The sequence below is a fragment of the Trichoplusia ni genome, chromosome 9, assembly GCF_003590095.1.
Source record: "Trichoplusia ni isolate ovarian cell line Hi5 chromosome 9, tn1, whole genome shotgun sequence".
Lineage (NCBI taxonomy): Eukaryota > Metazoa > Arthropoda > Insecta > Lepidoptera > Noctuidae > Trichoplusia > Trichoplusia ni.
The window spans coordinates 12,608,894-12,628,474 of NC_039486.1; the positions used below are offsets into that span (position 1 = coordinate 12,608,894).

Consider the following 19,581-nt stretch of genomic DNA (forward strand, 5'->3'; position numbering starts at 1 on the left):
TCCTGTTAAATAATCTTTTAGTTATAATGTCATTTTTTTTACTCGGAAAATTCCTCATAGATTTTCTTCGCCCTTTGACTTGCAGAAGTATCTATGATGTCTAATTAGCTAAAACCATCTGAGTCACCCTTCCCTGGTTTCAGTAACTTTGGAAGCGTGTGCAAATCACTGCGATACGCGACATAATCATTTAGACCGACGGGGTTTCCCCAGGCTTTCAGTTTTTTTATCAAGCTTTACAGGCTAATTTAGCCTGTTCAGTGTGAGTGCAGCTGTCGAAGTCAGCACCTATTTGAGTGCTTCACTGGATTATTTCGCGACACTCTAGGAGTTTTAAACCAGAGGGCCAAATCCCTTAGATTCGCTGAATTGAGTAAAATATTAAAAAGATTTTAGCTTATTTAGTTAAATTTTTTATTGTAAATTTATAACATTGAGTCATTTCATAATTGCATTTGTAACCACAATTTTGTCATACACATGCTAATTAATAGAAAATGAACTCAAATGTCTAGAAACATCGAACTTTGGTCTATGATATCATGAAAAGGATGACAATAGATATACCTACAGGTACTGAATGTCTATCTTCTGATTAGACATTTATTATTCGATAATTACATATAAATACTTAATTATAGTCGTTAATAATTGTCGAATGGCAATAAAATGACAATTAGTTATACTGAGGAAGGACAAACAGCTTTTTATTACCCTTTGTGTAAATAAAGGACAAAAATAAGTAATATTAGCTGACTCGTTTTAACTCTGTGGAATGAAGAAGATTTGTTTAAAGCCACAGGGAAAAAAACCTTTGAACATGTGGCGGACAGACACATGACAGAACAGTCTTAATTTCGAACAGTAGTTAGATGGAGAATTTCAATAGTATAACTTTTAATTGAAGAAAACTTAAGTAGATGGTTCGATAGCTTAGGCGCGAGTCATTGTTGTAGGTATTAAGTTTTTCACTTTTAGTATCACTATTTGTTACTTTAGAATTTAATATTTCGTGTCATAAATTGAATAACATATAAACTAATAGTTCGCTTACCATGTAGGCAATAATTGCAACATGTAAAATCAAAATCAAAATCAAAATTCATTTATTCAAATTAGGCTACTAAGTAGCACTTTCTGAAGGTCAGGTTACATTGGACAGCACCCAGTTTCGCCCACCCATCAACCGAATAAAACCAAGTTTTAATCACATTCCACAGAAGTATTTTTATAATAAAATCTGACCGTAATATGATCATTGCAAAATATTTAAGGAAAGCAAGTTGAACCACTTTAAGTCCTTGTATAAAAAAAAAACCCTTTCAAAAAATAATGAACGCAACTAATTAGTTGTATCAAGGATTTGGGATAATTTTCGATTTTAAACGCCTGACGGCTTTATAGTTTCAGTTGGAACTCTTTTGATTGCTAATCTCTTCAATGAATCTCGGGTTGCAGAATCAAACTAAGAAGATGTATACCGGGGCTTGCATAGTGGCTTGAACGTTGAGGTTAAGCAACGCTGTATAAAGGATGGCAGGGATGGTCGGCCATAAAGGATCTGAATCCTTTATGGCCGACCATCCCTCCGTGCATCGCACAACAAGTTAATGTCGGTCCCTGTTGTCTTTGTGAGGAAGTAAGCAGACCATGTTCATTTGTTAAATACTAATTTTAAGTCAATTTTGTCGGTTTACTTCAAGTCTGTCAATTTAGGTCTGTTTTATTCGAATCATCTCTGGAACCCGACACTATTCTTGCATTGGCATGGGTTGGAACTACATACATATATACTCGATGCACAGCAGCTCACGATGGTAATAGGACTGGGTTGCTACTGGTTTGATTCGTTGGTACGATTCGAGGACCGAATCGAAGATCGAAATGAATTTGAATCAAAATCAAAATCAGAACCAAACCAGTTCTTGCTTTTGGCAATACATCAAATTGACCGACGGAACTCTGTATAACATCTAGGTAGTACCTTCCCAGAAAATATTGATATTATAATCTGCAGCTTAACGATTATAAGGCAAAGAACACTAATTTATCAATGACTTCTGAATAAAGAGTTGAATAATAGACCGTGATATTTATTAATTACCTAACTTATAATTAATGTGACCAAGCCACAAGCGATAAATTTTCTTAAATCTTGTTATTCATACCATCATTAATCAAGATTTTTTGTGAATTGGATATTCCTTGAAACTCCGAAGTATATGTCATGCTATTCAAAAGTTCAATGTCCGATTGGTTTTTACCAGGTCTATGCAGCTAGTCAGGTCAGGATTGTTGAAACTTATCTGTGGAGGACAACTCCTTCACTGATTATTGACTGTAGAATGTATTTTAGCTCCAACTTTTCAATTTGGCTATCTTTAATTATAAGTGCGAACAAAAACTAGTAATAAGATTGTAATCATAAGGCAATCTTAAGTCATTGTGGGTGAGTGGTAAAGGAAAATGGCATGAGGAAAAATAATTGCCTACGCGCACTGAAAACCTAGGCAATGAATTGATATAAACTTTCGTCTTACATTTCTTGTTCCAGTGTTATACACAACTGCAGATATTTTTAAACAACAATCACATACACAATTTGTTGCTAGTTCAGCCAGAGTCGTGCAGAACACTCGCAAACGATCCTGTGACTCTGGCTCAGGCAGTTGAAGGGGCACGGGGTGTATAAGTCGGTGTGAGTTTGAAAGAGATTGTGATAGCCGAGTGGTAAAGGAAAAGAGTAACTCCCCGCGACACAAGGATTAAATTACAGCAGGAGATGTTATTAATAAATATATATGATCATACTCTCTGCGTGGGTCAAGTCATTAGCATTTCAACCCGGAAAACACAAAAAAGGTTCGCAAAAACCGACTAATAAGTTTTGGTAGTTGTGCTAAGTTACGTGTAAGTTTTTGCTATTTGAAAACAAAACAATTACTGAAAATAATAATAGTTAGTTTTTGTCCTGTAGCCTTCAGACCCAGTACCGTGACGAGTATTTAAGATAAGTGATATATGTATAGAATCATAGCATTATAATTATTTCTATAGAACACCGGCCGCATTTGTATTTTGTTCTGTAATTGTATAATTAGCGGAAACGCGTGGTTTACTTGTTCACGTTGTTTTGTTATCAATGTAACAATGTTGGAGTTCAAGTTCGTTTAATATCGTAAGTTGTTAGGTAAGGGCAGATCCATTTATTAATATGCGGCAGTGTTGCTAATTCACAGTACCAAATAATGAAATTAAATAAATACGCAAAAAAGGTAATTGGAACTTTTCTGCCACTATTAAAAAAAAAAACACGAAGGTAATCGCATATCTAATATTATCCATTGAATATTACCGTTTTTGTGCAAGGGATCAGCCAACTAGATACATAAAAAAAAACTGGTCATGACTCCCGGGTATGGTATAGGTTAAATATAACAAATCGGTTGGGAAGCATATACATCCCTATAATTTAGTTTTTACCCAACAATATATTTATAACTTTAAAAAACATTGGTTAACTTCAATCATTTTTAGGATTTGCTGTTATAGCGGGCATAGGAGTACATCATAATATGAAACATAAAAAAAATGATTGCATGACACACAATATTGATATTTTTGAAATGTATTTTTTCCTTGATCACTACCGGTTGTGAATCAGAACTTGAATCTTTCGTGATAAATAAACTTGATACCGCAGAAGTCGAGTGGTTACAATAATGATAAGTAGTTTCAGCGGTACTTAATAAAACCGTTTCGAAATAATGCTATTTTATTCTAAATTGTTCTTGTTGACATTAAAACCTTGGGTCATTTGGATTGTATGAAATATTTTTTTTATTCTGGTTTCAGAAAAAAAACAATACGTAACATTTTTTTTGGGATTCTATACGAAAAAAGTTAAACTAGGACAATATTTCTAAACTGCTATGCTTGATATCTATCTATTTATCACCTGGCTGCAACTCATAAACCGCTGTATTTAGACGGATGACTTTTTATAAAGTAAAATATGTAAGATTCCATGATCTTTTTTGAAGTTTTAATACGCAGAATTGCACAGAACCATCGTGAATTAGTTCGACTGGAACTTGGCCGGTTGTTTTAATGATGATTCTTTTTTAATTAGCATTACTTTGTCTGCAATTAAGGGATCCCTTGTTACACTAATAACTTTGTTATCTGCTAGTAAATTTTCACGTGTCAACAATGTTTCCGCTAACATGTTCCTTAAATTATAGGAACATTTTAGTATTTATATAGAAAATAATGAAACATTTCCAAACTTACATAAATATATAAGTTTGTAATGTTCACTAGCTCTTGCATGCGAATTCGCCTGCATGGCTATAAAGATATAAGTTGGTAAGCCTCTTTTACAAGTTTTTTATCGTATTTCACTACTGCTCTGCTCCTATTAATCATAACGTGATGGTATGTCGTATAGCCTTTCTTAATGAATTCAACATTGAAAAGCTTTTCCAAATCCGACCATTACTTTAATTAACTTTATGAAATCAGTATAGGGTTCTTTTAGGTTCTTTATCTTATCATTAGGTCTCTTTCCATATAAAGTCCCGTATAAAAGGGAATTAAGCAATGAAAACGCTTGCACATTGCAGGTTTGCGATACATATTGTTTTGAAATAACTGAGTTACACAGTACACTGTAACCGTTACATATTATTAAAAAATATCGTTGGTAAAGTATCAAATGTTTCAGCACCTTTTTATCTTTGCCTTACACTTGAAATACTTTCATTTTACTGCTATTTAATCAATGATACAATTATATTCTAAACTTGGCAACGATATAAACACATGCAGCGTTGATATAATCCAAGGAGTTCAAACATCGACTCGTGCATCGTTTAAACGTGTCTGAGATATTTAGTAAATAAATAATAAATCAAGTATCCGTTACAACACGATGTAGAGGTGATCTAATCAATTTGTTTTTATTGACATTTTATGAATGCTATTTACCATAAAAACATACACTTTGAGAACTAGGAAATACCCCTTACAAGAATAATCTGCGTTCTAAACTGTCGTCCTATCTGTAGTCGAAATGTATTTATAATTGTAGAAACAACAATAATAGGGCAATGTTTTTTTTTTTAAATAAACGACTGCCGTCAACTTCATTGTATTGGAAAATAAATGTTTATTGTGTTAGAGTAAACATCATCGAAATCATTCGATTCTAATAGATGTTTTTCTCATTACAACCCTATTTTCAGTCTCCAATTTCTTATTTTATTTTCATCAAACAATCTGCCTTTGATCGTAATACTTATAAGCAACATAAATTGCCTTAGTTGGTTAGAAAGGTTGGCTATCTAGTTCCCCAAAAGAATTTTCTATTTGCCTAAGACGATTGACTGATGGACGAAATTGGAGCCAATGTTTGGAAAAACGAATTTCAGCCTTATTAATTGAGAAACGTGCTGTTAATTGTCTAGCTTTACGACGCTCTCTAACAATGTCACTAGCTAGTAACTAACGTAAACACTAAGTTACCAAGTCACAGGTTAAAAACATGTTTCTACATAATTATCATGTTAGCAAGTTAATAAAAGTATAATATACAGTTGTTTCGCCGTTGTGACTATATTACGGAAACAAATCGAATACGTTTGCAACGCACTGATGCAACTATTTTGTAACTTGATACTTCGACGTGTAATAATTTAATCAGCGTGTTGGTCTAAAATATTAGTGCGCATAGTAATAACGACATGTATGTGTGGAATGTGTCACCTACGAAATCTAAACACCTACTATTGAGTTTATGCAATTAGAAAGATTTTTGGGGACCGGTTTCGTCTTTCTGTAATTCTGTATATTCAGTTTCTATATTTCTAGCATGACACATTTTAACAAAAAATATTTACTTAATAATCGAATGCTGCTTTGAGAAACTAGAATAATCATGAAGAAATAAGAAATCATTGGGTAAATATGTTTTATTTTTTTATACGACTCCCGCAATTATCAATGTTATCCTTGTAACGCGGAGGGCTTCACAAATATTTACTTAAGTCACTTTCGTAAAACACCCAGATTCAGAACAATCATTCGTGGAACCTGCGACACAGGGCGCACTGTGGGTTTGGTGTGATCACCTCAACCACTTGGTTATTCGTGCTGAAAAATCCCTCTAAAATCTATAATGTGCCTAATTTTAAGACTAGAATTAAATGTTTTAAAGCATAAAGTCTTGTGTTTACACCTGTAACTTTTTAATCCTCTCACTTATCAAGATTGTGCATAGGTTAATTAATTGATGATCTGTCGGTTATTAAAATGCATATTTACACACGTAGGTACGTCAATGGCACTAAAGGTTATGTTCTCGTAGTTCAACAGGATAGTTTCCTTATTAACTGTGTATATAAGAAAACCAGTTCCTCGCTTGACTATATGCTTTCAGAGATTTTTATATGCAGCAATAATAATACGTGGTGGCCTTCCGGTTCTATGAATGGCTTTATATGCACGAGATGCAGGTTCGATTCCAACGCAGGCAAAGAACCAATGTGTTCACTACTGACTTACGGGGAAGGAAAGCTTCATGAGGAAACCTGGATTCTCCTAATATTGGAATCTGAAGAGCCGAATGTTGAAATGAAATGATCAGTCTACCATCTCTATATGAAAAGAGGCCCGTACCTAGCTACCTAGGACCTAGAGGTTAGATTTATAGGCTTTTGCTTGGAACAGGGAAGACCTACGGTGCTACGGGCCATAGCCATAACTAATAAATTCAATTTAAACTTCCATGTATAATATCAAAACAATAATTATGAAATGTTGTTTTTGTTCAGGTTTTTATATCGCTGACAAGGGACTGAGCAAAATACGGCAAAAAAACGAATAAAACAAAACTCAATTATAAAAAAAGTTACATGTTTGTTTTTTAATATAATCTAAAATTATAATATAGGTATACATTACATCTTATTATGTATTACGGCGGCCATACAGTGAAACATTATTGGTAGTACATTCTACATAATTAAACTATCTGTATGTATACGTACTAACGGATTTATTTATGTTACTGTGAAAGCAAGATTTTCTAGTAAACCCTATTTCTAAACCAAAGGTTATTGATTAAAGTTCGAACTCTTGTGAAATAGAACAGTTTTGTAGCTTTCAACTTCATGAGAAGCAGTATAGATTTTTTTTTCAAAAAGCCGACTGCCGCTTTGTATAGTTAAATCCTTGTATCGCGGGGATTCTTACAAACAATCAAATCACAAGCAACCAGGCTCAAAACAAGCATGGTTAGATCACGAAAATGCTAGGCCTAGGAGATTTCGCGTGGTGACCGTACCACTCAGCTGTCCATCCAGGCTAAATATGAAATACACTATATTTAATTTAATAACATTTTAATCATAGCCTAAAAACTTACCAGAGAAACCTAGATTTACCCATATTCGTGTTTCTAAAGTAACCAATTTACGTACTATAATTAGTCAAGGACATATTTTCTTCCTCACTATTATATAGGTCTATAGTGCATTTAACTACGCATATTGTTATTGTAGATTTCTACAACGTCATTTTAAACAGATTACAGCTAACTGGACTGAGTTCACGTGCGATCATACACGTGATTGTGGTTAACTCAGTATCATGACAACGTAATATGAATGACAATAGTAGCAAAATAAAGTAGTTCAGGGGGTCTAATAATCTCTTGAAGTAAGACTTGAACGTGTGGAAACGAGATGACGCTTTATGAAAAGTGCGCCGTCTTACTTCATCAGCTTCATCATCCACAGCCTCCCCTTTCTACGGTCCTGTGCTAGCCTCATCCAGACTCGACCCGAGACCTTTATTATGTCATCGACCCATCTTGCTCCCATACGACCGACGCTTCTTTTGCCTTGTCTTGGCCACCAGTCTGTCACCGCCTTAGTCCACCTGCCGTCACTTCGTCTGCCCAAGTGGCCTGCCCAGCTCCACTTCAGCCTCGTTATTGTGTCACCGACGTCTCGAACCTTGGTTCGTTTACTTACACAGCTGCAACTGCTGTCTTAGGCAGTCTTAAGTGGAGGCAGGCTCCTTATAGTTTACAGTGCTGTTTCTACTCTGGTATTATTTAACTAATCTCTATACACGCTTTAAAGACGTAAATTACAACTCTGATGAATAATTGGTAGCCACGATATCAATTCTGTACTTAGAAGATAACCGGTAGTAAACAACCTTTTAACTAATATTTTTACGGGCAATCATTTTGAAACAATTTTTTTTACGTAAAACGTATAGTCTTGTTTTTCCTATTTAATTATAATAATTACCATTTAATTATTATGTAAACGAATACTTTTTTACAGAATTTAGCTCACGCTGCTATTTTTTTTACATACACAAGACTTTTGAGTTCCGTATTCGAAAAACATAAATCGGAATTGTGTTGTGTGTCTGTCCGTATGTTACACCACTTTGTTAGTAAGTATTAAGACCATACCAGTAACCGTTATAGTAAGATAATGTGGAATGTATCGGATACGTGGTTGATTTGTAATTCTCAGTAAAATCAAGTTTAAATTTCCATATTAATTGATAGAAGGGACGAGTTGACGAATTAAATTATTAATTATTTTTAATTTCTCCTCTCGACCTATATAGTGCTAGATAACGAATCATCCGGATATGTGAAATAGATTTTTTTTTTCTATCAATGTACATTTTATGCGTATGTGTTGGATTCGCTCTTGCCCAATGTGTTTCGAGTAGAGTAACTAGTTTCTCGTAATTGTTTGTATCATTTTTTATTACCAATGAATTTAATTAGAAATACAATCTGTTTCACATAGGAACACTACACTTTGTACCTATTTTAGGGTACCTCTAATGGAAGAAAAGGAACACCTCTTTTATATACCTGTTATGACTCCTTGCCTGTGACAAACTTCGTTTTCCACTTATAAGGCAAAGGTATAAAGTTAAAATTAATCCTAAAACTGATTCAGGATCTGCGGTTCCTTGCAGCTGAGGAAAAAATCCCTTCACGCCTAGGCTATCAAAAGATATGGCCATATATTTGCAAAGGGAATAATAATCACGTGATTAATGGTCGAATTATGAAGAAGAAGTTATATCTTACAGGAATTAGTCAGAAAACTATTAATTTATAGTTGTATTAAAAAAAGTGGTGGTAGGGTCGGTTTGCAAGTCCGACTTGTCCGGTTATAAATCAAGATTAAATTTATATCGATATGACGCAGGATTGTAAAAACTTGGCCTGCATGCAAAAAATGCTAGGACAAAAACTCTTCTCATAAATTAGACGAAATATAAAAACGATTTAATTATAATTATAGAAACACAGCGCGCGATGTGAAAATAAATTTGTTTTTTTTTTTCAATACAAACAATATACACCGTGATTTCTTAGTCGTCTTACAAAAGCAGCCCAGTTCAGGTATCCAATGACTAGAACACGTTCATGATAAAAAAATAGGTATTTATGAAATTTGAATAAATTTAAAATGCAATTTTTATTCAATATTATGATGCAATTCGTAGTTTTTTAGAAACACAGCTCTGTTGCGAGCGCTTTCCGAGCCTTGTAACAATGGTGAGGGGCGCGGGCGGCGGCGTTTTTATCATTTTTAAGAGTATATTATTAGCCTAGGGGTATTTTGTGTCGGATACATGAACTGTTTTGTAAGACGACTAAAAAATCACCATGTATAACCGTTGGACAATATCATGTTTGGTAGCTGAGTTTAGTTTCAAAAGGCTAACAGATTAGAATAAGCCTGTATAACCATATAACATATTATATTCTCAAACATAAATGTTAATGGCATTGTTTAGTTGCGACGTTCAAACAATGTTTGTAAACAACTTTACTTAGATACGTTTATGGAATTGTGCTAAGATAGATTCTGCCTTGCAGTAGTAATAGTTTTGTTAACCTCAATGTCAAAAGATGTTATGATTTTGACGTTTCTGTTGGCCTGTGGCGTCATAGCTCCCAAACGGATTGAACGATTTCAATTTACTTTTTTTTATTTAAAGTTCGATTAGTGTTGCGAGTGTTCTTAGACGTTTTCGATAAAAATCGCATGAACCGTTTCAATTGTGGGGGTTGAAATTGAGTTAAAAAATTAAGAGAGTTCTAAGCTTGAGAAATTTGATAGTGGGTTAGTCGGGAGTTTTTTTATAACAATCAATTATGTGATAGAAGTTGACTCGTGCCTGCTTCGTCAGGCATTCGTTTTGATATATAGCCCACTTTACTCACAAATAACGTGACTTTTATTGTTAAAATAAATTTCAAAATCGTTTGAATATATACTGAGATAGCCCCCAGCAACGTCAAATTTAACCTCTATTAATATAATATAATGTAGACAGATGAAGGTCTACATGTACATACACCCACTCGATTAGAAATAATTACTAAGGAATACTGGTTCCAATTTAAACAAAAAACTTGATAGATCGATACGAGGTAATATAAAATAAAATCCAGCACAAAAAATCTGATATGAACTGGACTTTAGAATTGTCTAGGACATAAAGGAAAATTTTCGCATAAATAATTCGTATGCAAAAAGAGGACACCCCGTAAACTCTCAACTTCTTAAAAAGTAACCAAATAAACCTTACATATTATTTGATAAATGCATACTCGTAAAATATCGTTTATTTTTGACAAATGCCATAACGGTATATTGAAATAACTCATCACGAAATTACACGTGAAAATATGACTAATACTGAGTAAAGAAAACTAATCATTTGATATTTGTTTGATGACGACCTTGATCTCTGACTGAAGTTTAAGTATACAAACCATGTAGGCCTGTAGGTCAGTAAAAGATTTATAAAAACAGCTTTAAGAAAACACAATTTTCTTAACACTAAAGGAAAAAACCATTGCGTTTTCTATTCACGTATACATATAATTGTCGACGATTATGTCCAATTAACTATAGGTTGTTTCTGAAGCAGCTCATGACTAATCAATACTTGCAATAACAGGATGATACGCAAATCTAAAGTGTCTCAGGTTTGAATAAGTTTACTGCTTCTAACTGTTTGCTTTTCTTAGTCAGTGCATTGAGAGCTACTTGAACACAAAATTGCATGAATCATAAAACTAACAGGGAAACCGACTTTGACAATAATGTTGATCATGCATTCATGTTGCCGAATGCTACAAGTCAAAATTGTATAAAAATCGTTGGTATTTTTATCTGATTTCCAAAAGGTACAGGTAAAAATAATTAAGCAAAAAAAAACCATTACTTATGAAAAGAAAACAATTTAAACCTTTAATAAACATACTTTTGACGACGTCCGTGGTCGAGTGGCGTACGCACCGGTTTCAAGGTGTCGCTAGCTCTGAGGTCCCGGGTTCGATCCCCGGTCGGGTCAATGTAAAAAATCTTATTTCTACATTGTCTCGGGTCTGGGTGTTTGTGGTACCTTCGTTGTATCTGAATTCCATAACAGTTCTAGCAACTTACTTTGGGTTCAGAACAATGTATGTGATGTTGTCCGCATTTATTATATGTTAAAAAAAAAACTTATATTTTGTAAACAAACCTTTGCTTTTCGATAAACTCGTAAAGTACCTAAGTAAGGAAGCTGTGCGAACTGTTGATGCAAAAAGTGAGTGTCAGTGACCTTTTACGGACATATTGTATCCGTTCACGGTTATGATACAAGTACTGCGATGTTCTCATTTATCTAGTGCATTAACATACAAATCAAGGTTAAGGCTTTCTAACACCGCTTTAAATGCTTGCTGTATTCATTCACTCAGTTAGTTTTATTCATTTATATTTTGTTCTCGATCTAGATTTTTTTAAAACCAAAGCGATATCTAAGTCAACAATTCAGTAAAATAATTACTGGCGAAAACAGTCATATAGCCTATCGCTCCATTACAAAAAAGTTTGGTTGCAAAATTCCATCATAATATCATAAAAGTAAATTATAATACTATTGTCTAATCATTATCATTTTGCGTTAAGAGCGTCCCGTGACCGCAAAGTATATTATAAATAGCATTGTCATTATATTGATAATGTTTTATTACATAATGTTCACTTAATAGTATGGTCAAGGCTTTTATCACGGCCAAGGTGTCTAGGTCTCGGTTTGGTCATATTTCTTCTAGATGACCTGAAATAATGTACCGTTATCTAGCGGTTTATTTTGGTACTTTCACAAACTATGTTGCTATAAAAAGATCCGTTTTATATTGTGGTATAAAACCTTTTAGTGATCAATTATACCTGAGCGCTCGGTAATATGCAGGTACAGGTTAACTGTTGAAAATTTATATGACCAAAAATGATGTGAAAAAAAGTCATAGCAATGACTATTTAGAGAGTTAGAGCTGTCTGATGATGATAATTATGTGTGATATGTATGAATTGATTTTCCCAAAAAAAAACTCGTCAAGTATTTATTTATTAGGTCCGATTTTTCCTAGTAAGTGAATATTTTATTATATTACTATCGTTGCACAGGAGCGGAATATGACCGGGATTTGTCTGAACAGGTTGTATAACATATTAGGACCAGTTCATTAGTAAGACACACTTTACTTAGACCACTAACATCATTATTCAGTAATTATAAATACATACGTATAAGGTTGTTTGCTGCACAAGTCATTCGGTACTAAGGGACCGACTGGTGCAAAACCGGTCAAACTTGATTTTTCTTGGATATTTTGTTTTGGATTGTATCAATGTTTTCGTCTGGACACTTCAAGTTGTTATGTTCCAGGAATATAGGCACTTATGTTGGTACTTCATGGTATTTGTAGAGTATTGTAAGCTGTATTTCAATCGATTTTTTTTTGCTAAAGCAACATGGAAAAGAAGTATGTGCTCAAAGGGCGGCCATTGACTCGTACTACTTACTATCTAAGCAGAAATTCTGCTATTTACAAAGGCCAATTGAAAAAATTCTGTACGGGGTGGAACACTCACTATCAACGCAATGAATTTCCAATTATTTTGTTAGCAGATGCTTGGGAGGATAAGAATACTGTAAAATTTTATCCAATTTGCATACATTAATCGGCAATTGTCAATAGCGGAATTGGGGCCGGGGTCTTAGGGCTAGGTCTTGTCGAGTATTTTTCATTTCAGGATATCGCCGGTAAGTGCCTGAAAATCTCATCTTCGTCAAAACAAGGAAATTTTGCCAATATAATGTTTTATTAATGAAAGTCTTTGTTACTAAGTGTCAGAGGTGCAACATAGTTGTTCATTAGCAACAGAAAACATCATTATGTTGTACTATGATTCATACAATCAAGGTCTTTGACTCCAAAAAGGATTCAGTCTTCGTCAGCACTCAAAGCTCGTGCCAAAATGCATTACTATGTACATGTGTGTATGCAAGCAACACCTATCCGTTGATTACGTGACGGTCAAGGTGCATGGCGCAATCTTTACTGATAGTACTTCCTGTTTAGCAATTAGCTAGACTAGTCTTTAAGACAATGGTCATTGCTAATTAATAGTAAAAAAGTTTAATAGCAGCGCAACCTGTCCTGTTTGCGACACAATTTATTAGTGGATGGAGACAATTATTAATGTTTTTTTTTTCAGTATTAATGAGGTCACAAAGTATAGTCATAGTGTCCGTTCATATATCGTGGTTAATGAAAAGTATTTGCGAAAGAAAATAATTTATTCTAGATAACAGTCTTACGATGCAGTGTTATCCAATAAAATGAATGAAGATACGCAGTCACCCTTTGAACGGCAGAGACTGATTTGTGTATCTAAACCGCCAAGGGCGGTACACAAACGTAGACAAAAAAAATTCTATACATAAATTCTCATTTTAACTTTATGATTCCACTCTAAATAGGTCTTATTACAAAAAGTACAGTGTAAACACATTACTACTTAGACTATTAAAAAGCAAAGTCAGCATTGTTTTATTTCGTAAGCATTATTACTCGTATTACTACACAATAGTTTGACACTTACAATTCTAGTAAAGTCAATAACAAAATGAATGAATTTATATAATTTATAGAATGCATTGAAATTAGTTATGAAAAATAACTTAAAGACGGACAAACAATTAAGAAGTAAACCGGTGTGTATATATGAGAAAAACATGCGGAAAACTTTGAATTCGTTAAATTCCTTTTTATTTTTAGATATGAATTATTCCAGTCTGTTCTGTTGCAATGTCAGTTTGAAAACTAAATAATTTACGATGTAATAATTGAGTGCTTGTGTGAATTGCATTGTAATCGTCACGTCTCGCTGACAATCTACAGTTTTTGAACAAATAAAAGATTATTGACTTATGTATGTATAATAGGTACCTTTTGTTCGCATGGGAAACATCAAAATATGATGATAATGATTGTCGTCTGTCGTCGCTGATTAGCCGTAGACCTTCGTTTTCAGGGGGAGGACTTTGACAGTTCATCCGGACTGTAAGATACATATACATACACGTAGATGGTTTCTTGATGAGATTGAGTGTGAGTAAAGTCGTTGCAATGTCCCTTGATTATTTTTGACTATTTGTTTAGGTACTTAAAAAAAGGATACAAAATACTCAGTGTGTTTTGTGTAGAAAACTCATTTTAAAATCGCTGCGTGAGTTAGAAAAGGAATTAGTCATGCTTTCCCGATAAATACGAGTTCACCGTTAAATAAATAAACGATAAAGATTGCAAAATCGAATATACCACTGAAATATATCAATCGTTTATTTATATTAGATATGTGATTACATTATATAAAAATACCCGCCAACATTGTTTACCTTTTTTAAGTAAAAAAAAAAGTATGTAAAGGCTGTGTCAGCTGTGGGAGGTTTATAGTTTACTAGATGCGGCCCGCGACTTTGTCTGCATTGTAAATCATGTAATTTTATTTAATTCATTTTGGTAAATGATTTGTTGTAAAGTTTATAACTATATTTATTGTAGCTTGACCTTGTGTGATAAAATTGCCAATGCGTCGTTGACATAATTAAGTGTATGTATATTGTTATTTTATGACTTTGGTAGTCATTTAACTATCAATAAAATGAGCTTTAACTTGTTGATTGAATGTATTAAAAATGGCATTATCTACAACTACACGTAACACAATAAGCTTGTAACCCTGTCTATCGATTATTGAAAATAGACTGAAATATCCCAGAGCTAATCAAAGGTTTTTAAATATGTCAAGATTAATAATAAGAATAAAAATTCTCGCGTCCATTTAAAATTATTAATCTAAATTAATATTTAACTATTTTATGATTAATAAAAACCGAGATACCTTTTAGTGTGGGACCCTGATAATATTAATTGTTGAAACAATTTTATTCTGAGTCAATGTCAGGGCACGCTTGCATGCAGCACGCCACCCTTATCATGTTTATGTAATAAGTAATTATAGGTGATTAAAACATATAATTGAAAAATAAAAATATATCATTCATTCTCAATAAAACCTTTATAAAGGTATATATAAAAGAATTTGCCATCACTGTCTGTCCCTATAAGTGTGCTTATATCTTAAAAACTACGCAACAGACGCTGATACGGTTTTTTTTAAGTGATTGTATAGAAAGGTTTTTATGTTCAGTTTTAAAAACTAAAATTGAATTTCTTAATATGCTATGGATAGGAAGGAACTTCTTCAAGCTTGGCGCTCATTATTCCATAAAAATATATTTTGATCGAATTTTAATTTTGTTTCAAAATCTGTAAGTAAGTATGTAAGTAATATCTAACAATTAGTAGATAACCCAACTTGGTATTGAGATAGCAATCGCAAACGCATGGCACAACCTGAGAGCGTACCGCTGCCTCTGCACGAAAGACTTGCATTTGTGGAAGAGAGATACCGTTCTACGCCGGGTAGTGCGCCATCTTGCTTCTACAACTACAACAGTCTTATTTTAAAAGGCTTGACGTCCACCGTGAATGTTTTCTCTAGCTTCCTGTGCAGTGCGCAAGAAACCTATTTCTATTAGTACGTATTTGACGCAATGAACTGTGCAATAGTGTAACTTGAGTAAAAGCCTTTCTGAGAATCAATATGTGACATGTAATAATGTAAATAAGTGTGATAATAAGTAATAATAAATATTAAGTATGGCAGGATTACAAGTACAAAATATCAACGCAATAACACAAAGTTTCGATATCTAAGTTATTTTTTATTTTTCAAGTTCGATAACGGGCTTCGTATCATGTGACCATCCTAATATTCTTAGTTCAAGCATTGCCTAGTCAGGTGCCTAGTGGTTCATGGCCTAGTCTTTATCGAGAAAGTAGGTATCTGTCAAGTTTATGTTTATAAATAATAACGGCACGGATAGCCGAGTGGTGAAGGTCACCACGCCAAACCCACAGTGCGCGACGTTTCGGTAGTTCGAATCCCCGCGTAAGACAAGCATTTGTGTGATTCACGAACGCTATACAGACTGAGTGTTTATTTGCATGTATGTTGGATGTTTGTGCAACCCAAAAGAAATAAATGCCGTTTTGCGTAGTCGTCCCAAAAAAATATTCTGTAGAAGAAATCAATCAGTCATTTTAGAGGCTCGGACCGGCTCGGTGCTATGATAGCCATGGGAAGCATCATGTATGTAGATCAAATCTATACTAATATATAAAGCTGAAGAGTTTGTTTGTTTGAACGCGCTAATCTCAGGAACTACTAGTCCAAATTGAAAAAATATTTTTGTGTTGAATAGACCATTCATCGAGGAAGGCTTTAGGCTATAAAGGCTGCGACTAATAGGAGCGAAGATACAATGGAAAATGTGAAAAAAAAACAGGGCAGGTATAAATCATAACTTATATCTTCTACCCACGGGGACGAAGTCGCGGGCAACAGCTAGTCGAGTATAAACTAGATTACCAATACTTCACATCTTTTTAGTCTACACACACTAATGAAGTCGCTTAGAAACAACTGTACTCGAACATCGATATCGGAATCGCCTGACAGTATTTACGTCAAACATACCCCGTAATTTTGTTAACAGTTGTCATTTCTCACGTAAAAGTAGGTGTACATGTTTATGAACTTTCTCTACCAAGGGCAAGACATGACGATATTATGTTGGAGGAAACGTATCGGATCCATCCAACTGGCATTTCAAAACATGTGGTAGAGATCATTTAATCTCCGGAAGAAGTGAATTACGGCTCTACTATAGTCTAATACATGAAGGCGGATTCATAAATGGTGATGTCACAATATTAATCCGAGTATAAAAGAAATGATCCTCCTTGACCCCCATATTAAGCCAGACCGCTTTCTAAATGCATCTCGACGCAGACTCAAATTATTTTGAAAACGAATAGATATCCATTCTAATTTGAGAAAGTTTTGCACTTATGAGTTATGTGTGTTGGTTAGGTAATGTTTTTTGTTTAAAATTATTCCGAATGTATTCACTTCTAATAGGAAAATAGGTGAAATTGAATAAAGACAACTAATGCAGCAAAGTTTTTAGCTTATTGTGCCAAATTGTGATGTTGACTAAAACTGACATTTACGTTTGCTTCCATCTCAGACACCTAAATAGTATAGCGGACTGTCGAAGTAAAAATGTCAATAACAAAAAACATGAAAAAGGCATTGAAAAATAAAGTGAACCTATAATAATGAATAATCTGGCCGAGTCTAACTGAATAACACAATTAACACAATTTTTAAAATAAAACCAGAATTTAATGGATGTTTCGATTTCATTTCAAATAAAATAAATTATTTTAACAGTTATAGCCTTAAGACTCAAGATCGTTTACAGAGGCATGGTTCCATTTTCTTTATTCAAAAATTAAAAATGAAAATAGCCTGCGTTTACCCGACTTATAATCGGCGAAGATTAATTTGCTTGGGTTCACGAATAAATCATCAGTGGGTAAAAAAAGTATTTTTTGTGTCAATATCTGTTCCAAATTCAAATCTAAATTAATTGACACAAAAAAATAAATAATTTATTTATGTTTATGCATAGGTGTAGTTTACACTTTCTTCATGTTTTAAATGAAAGGCATTTGTTTTAAATTAGAATGTAATTATTGTTGTATGTCTACCAGTAAAAGGAATATTGTTATTTATACGCTTAAATGCATAATTGCGACCTATGTAAATTGTTATCAGCGTTTATTGATAGTTGAAGAGGTATAATAATAATAATATATTTAGCCATGATAACAATGATATAGACGAAGAGAACAACAGAACTATCCTTAATAGCTGCTAAACGATTAAATCGATCGAATTGTGATGCTACGAACTTGATGATAAGACGAAGTACTAATCTGTTTCATAGTGCTTAATGGTCATAGTCATTAAAAACCACTCCAAATGCAACAAGAATCGGTATAAGAATTTCTCCTTTTTATAAAACTAGTTCGAATACTATGGAATGCTTCGTTCTACTTACTTCGTGAGGTCAATCCTTCAGACACCGTCAGCTTAATATTATTGAACTCAACATCAACAGGACAAGGAGGAGGCATGTTGACCTGCAGGGTCCTACACTCCTGGTGCTCCTTCCCGCTCACTTTCTGGCCTAAGCCCTGCAGCATTGCTATAGCTTTTGCCATATTTATATTTAATTCACGCACACACTTTTAAGGTTACACTTAATAATTTTATTATTTTATTAAACTAAATCACCACATAACCAGAAGAAGTTAAGTTAAAATTAAAATATTTGAATCTAATTTCGATAAATAAAAATATTTTATTTTTACATTAGAATTTATTTGAATTTGAAATGTTTGTAATTGGAACACGAATATCTGCGGATATTGCGTGTGTATTCGCGCGTCCGCGCAGTGCGAAACAACGCGAGGTCGTCAGCAGACTGCCACACGCCACACTCCGACACAGTCAAGCAGCCAGGCAAAGGCAACAGACCTGACCGATGAGCGATGTACTGGTTCACAGCGAGCATTAGTTAGCTAGATTTTCTTCATTACTTGATGACTCTTGGGTCACTTAAATTCGACGAATTTTATCGACAGGTATCAATTTATTATGCATGTAATTTCCTTATGCATGTGACATCGATACGAATAAAAAAATAAGTCCACTCTACCCTGAATCTTACTCGTTTCTCCCAAGGTGATAAATGCCTTTTTAGTTTTTAGAAGAGGTAACAAAGAGTTCAACCGGAATACAAAAAAGAGGTACCGAGAAAAAACTACAACATGAAAATTACTGTCAATCATAAACCAGCATTGTGCGTCATTGTTCATGATTGACAGATTTTTTACAATGGTCTATTTTCTAAGTCCTCTGATAAACAAAATATTCTTATTTTTTACTTCACTTACATATTGTAGTTGCCTATCTACTTATCCACCGTAACTTTATACGTCACGCCGAGAGAACAGTATGGACAACGTACTGTGACATCAAGGCTATGGAGCGATCAATATAATTACCCACATCCACTTTAATAGAAATGCTACTCAGTAAAACTTTAATAACTTTTCTTCCATTTGTTAATTAAACATGTATGATGTCCTACCATAATAACATAGCTAGGTCACTTCGTCGTCTTGTAGCCAACAAACCGTAT

General features: G+C 33.8%; 1 protein-coding gene across 1 annotated transcript in view; it reads right to left on the reverse strand.

Annotated features, from left to right (window-relative positions):
* LOC113497229 (dnaJ homolog subfamily C member 10-like) overlaps positions 1-19,252 on the reverse strand; it is a 46,211-nt gene extending 26,959 nt beyond the window's left edge. Inside the window, exon 1 of the mRNA XM_026876675.1 lies at positions 18,436-19,252. Within this exon, the coding sequence (XP_026732476.1) occupies positions 18,436-18,598 (163 nt within the window). The 5' untranslated portion in view covers positions 18,599-19,252. The remainder of the gene's footprint in view (positions 1-18,435) is intronic.
* Between the last annotated feature and the right edge of the window lie 329 nt (positions 19,253-19,581).